This window comes from Xiphias gladius, chromosome 21 (assembly GCF_016859285.1).
Source record: "Xiphias gladius isolate SHS-SW01 ecotype Sanya breed wild chromosome 21, ASM1685928v1, whole genome shotgun sequence".
NCBI lineage: Eukaryota > Metazoa > Chordata > Actinopteri > Istiophoriformes > Xiphiidae > Xiphias > Xiphias gladius.
In genome coordinates, this window is record NC_053420.1 from 20336838 (window position 1) to 20342837 (window position 6000).

General features: G+C 42.4%; 1 protein-coding gene across 1 annotated transcript in view; it reads left to right on the forward strand.

The window, feature by feature from the left end:
- The window catches only part of foxp4 (forkhead box P4), a 91212-nt gene extending 85561 nt beyond the window's left edge, over nucleotides 1–5651 (forward strand). The window contains exons 15-18 of the mRNA XM_040159404.1: nucleotides 1162–1283; nucleotides 1913–1979; nucleotides 3089–3261; nucleotides 3976–5651. Coding sequence (XP_040015338.1) covers nucleotides 1162–1283; nucleotides 1913–1979; nucleotides 3089–3261; nucleotides 3976–4123 — 510 coding nt within the window. The 3' untranslated portion in view covers nucleotides 4124–5651. The remainder of the gene's footprint in view (nucleotides 1–1161; nucleotides 1284–1912; nucleotides 1980–3088; nucleotides 3262–3975) is intronic.
- Nucleotides 5652–6000: the final 349 nt, after the last annotated feature.

Genomic DNA, 6000 nt, shown 5'->3' on the forward strand with positions numbered 1-6000 from the left:
GTATGTGTTTATATGTGTGTGTGTGTGTGTGTGTGTGTGTGTGTGTGTGTGTGTGTGTGTGTGTGTGTGTGTGTGTGTGTGTGTGTGTGTGTGTGTGCGTGTGCGTGTGTGTGTGTGTATATCTGTGTGTGTAATTACGGTGAGGAGTGATGCATGCCTGGCCTGTCCCTCCCTCTCGGCTTAGAACAGCGTGTCAGAGAGAATATGCAGGATTTAATTATAGACGAATTAAAATTGGTAATGAAATTGGGCATGAACAAACTACAAATAGCAGATGAAAAGGGAGGCCTGTCCCTGGGGGGCTGAGACGAAGATAGCGGTGTGCCTGCCTGCTTGCCTGTCTGAATGCCTGTGGATGTGTGTTTCTGTGTGTGTGTGTGTGTGTGTGTGTGTGTGTGTGTGTGTGTGTGTGTGTGTGTGTGTGTGTGAGAGAGCTGATGATGACTGATTAGAAAAATTTCAAGACAAAATAAGGCTACTTGTATTAGCAATGTACGTGGAGCTTACAGTATGTGTGTGTGTATAAAAAGTGATGAGTAAAAAAGGACAATTATTCTCAGGTCGCACTACTTATAAAGTAACCTAACAACGAGCTAGAGAGAATTGTTTGTACTGAGAACACTGAGTGAGTGTTCTTACCTTCAGCCAGGTAACAACGTCAGGTAAAAGAACAGAAATAACATTCAGCAGGTGTTAAGATACTTTTTTAATACACCGTTCTTCATTGGAATAACATGTAATTCATGGAATACTGTGGCAGTTTATGACGTGTACTTTAAATAAACCAAGTTAGGGAATTTCTTAAATTAGCAGGGGACATCAGGGAATATTAATAAATTAACTAAATATGTCACTTTACAGCAAAAGGTCAGAGTGTGTTTTACAAATATTTCTTGCATTTTCTGCATTAGTTTCCACTACAAGCCAGACTGTTCAGTATGCTGAAACAGTTATGAGCTGAGAGAAAAGAAAGAACAAATATTTTTAGGCAAAGTTGTCCAAATTTATGTTTCTGTATAAAAGACGTAAAAACATTACAACCAAATAAAATGAAGGGTAAAGATGAAATAAAATAGAAAAATAGAAAATAAATTAAAGTAAAACACCCATGCTAAAGACGTGCTATTAAAGCTCTTCTTTTCTCTCTCTCCCATTTCCCAGAATGCTGTGCGCCACAACTTGAGTCTGCACAAGTGTTTTGTTCGTGTTGAGAATGTGAAGGGGGCCGTGTGGACTGTGGATGAAGTTGAATACCAAAAGAGGAGACCACCAAAGATGACCGGGTAAGAGCGCACAGACGTGCAGTCATATACATGTACATACACATATGCGCATTCTGTCATCCACACATTTGAGTTGAGTGAGATGTGAGTGTGAGCTTATGGGTGCTGGCACTGTGATTGCCTAAATGGACCCTCTGATATTACCAAGAGGCCAACTCAGCAATCATTGAAGAAAATAGAGGGCTTCTGGCGTATCGTGTACATTCTGCATGTGTGTGTATGTGTTTTTCCCTGTTTGTCGACACCATTAGTAAGCAGCTGTGTGAGATGCAAGAGAGCAAAAAACCTTGTTAGCGTATGTAAACAGATGTTCTCTCCAACCGCCAGAGAACCAGGGATAATTACGCACATACGCACAAACACACACACACACACACACACACACACACACACACACACCTGCACACCAGATATTAGACACTTTTCATGTGTGTGTATGTGTTTTTAGCATCTGTTTACAGTGTGTGTGTGCTTCTACATGTAACAAACACATTTGTGAGATTTGTCAGAGTGCTTTGGCTGAGGATACATCTTTCAACATGTGCACTTAATCTGTGATTCTCACCCCTCTCCGTCTCTCTCTCTCTCTCTCTCCCCTTTGGTTTGTTAATGTGTTTGTGTGTGTGTAGAAGCCCCACTCTGGTGAAAAACATGATTTCAGGCCTGGGCTTTGGATCCCTAAATGCCAGCTACCAGGTAAGGAATGCCCTCCCTCCCTCCTCCCCCCATTTCTCTCTCTCTCTCACACACACACACACACACACACACACACACACACACACACACACACACACACACACACACACACACACACACACACACACACACACAGCCTATTGCAATCAAGGGCACTAATATCAATTCCCTCTTATAATTAGCAGATTCCCTAATTTCGCTCACACCACCTCCCTTCTCCTTCTCCCACACCAACACACACTCTCAACTCCCCCCTCACTTTCTCACACATGCACCACCCCCATCTCTGCACACAAACACACACTCAACCCATCTCTTCACTCCATGGAGATGTACACACCAAATCTACACACATGCAATTTTGCGACCAAGATGATTTATAGCATCAAGTAGTTGTCAATTAAGGTTACTGCATAAAATTATCGCCAGTCCCAGAAAATTCATCTCTGAGCCGGTGTGAATTGCTTTTTTTTGTCCTTTTTTCTCCCTTTTTTTCTTGTGTGAGAGGGGAGGTGAGGTCCAACTCACATCTACAAACAGTTGGATGTGAGTGTTTAGACCAATGACAGAAGCCGCCCCTGTTGGTTCAGTTGTTTTCTCTTCGGCAGACATTGATGTTTCACTGCATGTTGAGGTTATGGCTCAGTCTTGCTTAACACTCCTGTTGAGACTTTCATGTGCGCACACACACACACACACACACACACACACACACACACACACACACACACACACACACACACACATTTCAGGGACTGACATGTAAAAGTGCAACCCACGATGGGGAAACTACTGTATATAAGTGCCCCCTAGTGGTTTGTCAAGTTCACTAGCATGTTAGTGGATAAAATGCGCTCCATGTGGAAGAGCTCTCACCAGTACATTAAGAAAAACTCCATCATTCATTGTAGCTGTGACCATTTATTAATATATATTATACTATATATGTTTCATCATATCTGGTTATGATGGACAGCATTTTATTTCATGCCACACCCCTTTTGCTATTATAATTTAGCTTCTCCAATTTGATATACAATTTTTTTTTGGGGGGGGGGGTGTAACCCTGCTCTGATTTAGGGTGACTTTGCAACTGTGTGTGTCTGTAGGCGGCTCTGGCAGAGAGCAGTCTGTCCCTGCTAAACAGCCCTCCCCTGGTGACCCCTCCATCTGCGGCCAGTCTTAACATGCTGCATGTGGGCCACGATGATGTCAGCTCCACTGTGGAGCAGGTCAACAGCAACGGCAGCTGCAGCCCCACTCTCAGCCCTCAACAGTACAGGTACGTACTGTCTAGACACACACACACACAAGATCATGCAGACGTGTATCAGGCTGCAAGCAGACAACATGAAACTGCTTTAACACGGGCCCATTCACTGAGCATGTTCACGATTACCGTGTTCACAAAGGTGAGTGTATCAGACCAATAGTGTCATTTTTATCAACAAATCAGTGTTGTGTACCACCTCTACACTGTATGCCAATGAAGGTATAATAGCAATTGATATTATTATTATCTTAATGAAGATGGCTGACCAGAGAAATAATTTATGTTTAGTGAAAGAGAATTTAACAGGACAATGTAAAACATCATAGGAAACCTTCGTCCCCCTGCTTTAAGAAGCAGCTAACCCAGAGTTCAAGACTGTCGGTACTGGTTACAGAAAGTTCATCCCTGATGAAAACAATTTTGAAAAAAAAAAATGTTGAATTACCCAAAATAAAAATAAAAATCTTGGGTTTGCATTTTTTTTTTTTTTTTGCAGAACATGACATTACAACGATCTAAGTGTAACAATATCATGATTTCTTGAATCAGACATTACTGGTGGGATTAAAGTATCATGTGCTTCGGTGGCCACACCTGCACCACTAGTACAGTTAGCATCATCATATTTTGTAATAGTGTCATGAATAGAGAAAGTCTGCTCTTGGCATTTCATTTAAAACTTTACTCCTGGCCTTGCTCATGTCTGCCTGCTCTCTCCTCTAGCCACCCGGTGCATGTGAAGGAGGAGCCCACCGAGGTGGAAGAGGACAGTCGGCCAGTATCCCTCCTGGCTGGTGTCACACACAACCTGCCATTGCCGAGTGACGAGCGCGATCTGGAAGAGGATCTTCCCACCGAGGAGCTGGAGTAGGACAGATACAAGACAAACCAGAGGGACGGGACATAGCGAGATCAATCCCCGAGCCCTCTTGTCAGTGTGAAGAGGAAAAAATTGCTACAGTACACTTACAAGAAAAGAGAGAAGAGAGAAAAAAAGAGAATGTTTTTTTTGTTTTTAAGAAAATGCAAGCAACCAAGGATGGCATTGAGAAACTCCAAACAGGGTTAGATGACCTCCGTTACTTTCAGACGCAAAAACAAGACTGTGGAGCACTGCTTTACCTCCATGTGTTTCTTTTCCAACACTTGGCTCAGAGGTGTAACACCACTTAATGCATACACACTCACACAAACACGCACACAGACACACTTATTCACTTGTCAAACCATGTTTCATTATCCTCCCTGGTAACATCAGCCTCTATGTAGAGACCCCTAGAGGCGTGGACATACACTCTCTCTCCTCCTCGGCCCACCACTCTGCATACACCCTCCTCACTGTTGTCTTGGCTGCCTGGCTAGCCGTTTTATCTCTAATCGTCAGTTGAGAAGACTCACGGGTGTGTGTGTGTGTGTGTGTTAGAAAGATAAAGACACACAGGATCATGTGTATATAGATTTGGAGCAGTCATCAGGGGCTGTGCAGTATACCTCTCCATCTTCCCCCTCTTTGAGTCAATCACTTGCTTTTTAATTTTTTTTGGTTTGATTGAAATGAAACTGTTGGGCATTGAGATGGGAAGAAAGGAAGGAAAGAATGAAGGAGGAGCGTTTTTAAAGATTACCTCCAACAGTGCTCCAACACTTCTGCAGATCAGGGCCCTGTCTCCACGTCTGTGCGTGAGCCCACGGCGAGGCTGACCCAACAGAGGCATTGTGGCCCAGGTCCCTGCCCAAACTTCTGCCCCCGGCAAGACACTTAGTGATGGACATCTTTTAAACTCTTTGCTTCTAAGTGAAAAAAAAGGAGGCATTTTCCTACCCACCTCCATCCCATCCCATCCCCCCAAAAAAGAATGCAGGAATAGGACCATTTGGTGCTGTCCTTCTCCTCTCCTCCTTGTACGGATTGACTGATGAGCTTGGAACACTTTAAGAACGAGAAGAAAAGAGAGGAAGCAGAGAGAAAAGAGGGAGGAAGCATCTACAGAAATATTGTGACTAAAAAAGAAAACTGTCGATGATTATGGAATATAACAAGAAAAAAACGTGTGGTAGCTTTTGTCATTTCCTTTTTTTTAATTTGATGTTATGTTGATGATGTTATTATCATTGTTTATTTTTGAGGATCAATATTTCCACGGTGGTGTTCTGTTTCGACGTACCTTTTCTAAGGATGCTGTTTTTGTTTTTGTGTTGTAATTTGTTTGATTTACTCTGGTTGTTCACACCATTCCAAATGAGTATTGGCAAAAAAACAAAAAAAAGAAAGAAAAGAAAGAGCAGTATTGTCCCAACTTATGATACCCAATCCTGACTCCTGCCCCTCTCCCTTTCTGTCCCAAGTGTAGCAGGCAAGAAATTTGGAAATAGCACTTAAAGTTGCCATTATCCAGACAGATTATTCTCTCTCATTCACTTGTTTTCGGTTGTGTATTTAGTTGAGGAATATCAGTAATGCTTTAAAAAATATATATATTATGACTGCAGTCAGAGAATACCTCATCCCACAAAGGTTCTGCCTGGAACTGTGTCCAAATTGATAAAGAAATAAGGGGGAATTCTTTCTGTGGGACACCAAATGTGGCAACTCTGCTCAGCTTCAGATTCAAAGCTCTATGGGTGTAATAGTTACTGTGTAGAAGCTATCTGCAATTCACTGTGTGAGTTTGTGTTAAAGGAATAGCACGTGAGATTTATTTTTTTGTTTGTTTTCCATGAGCATAAAAAGCATTACTTTTCTCTACA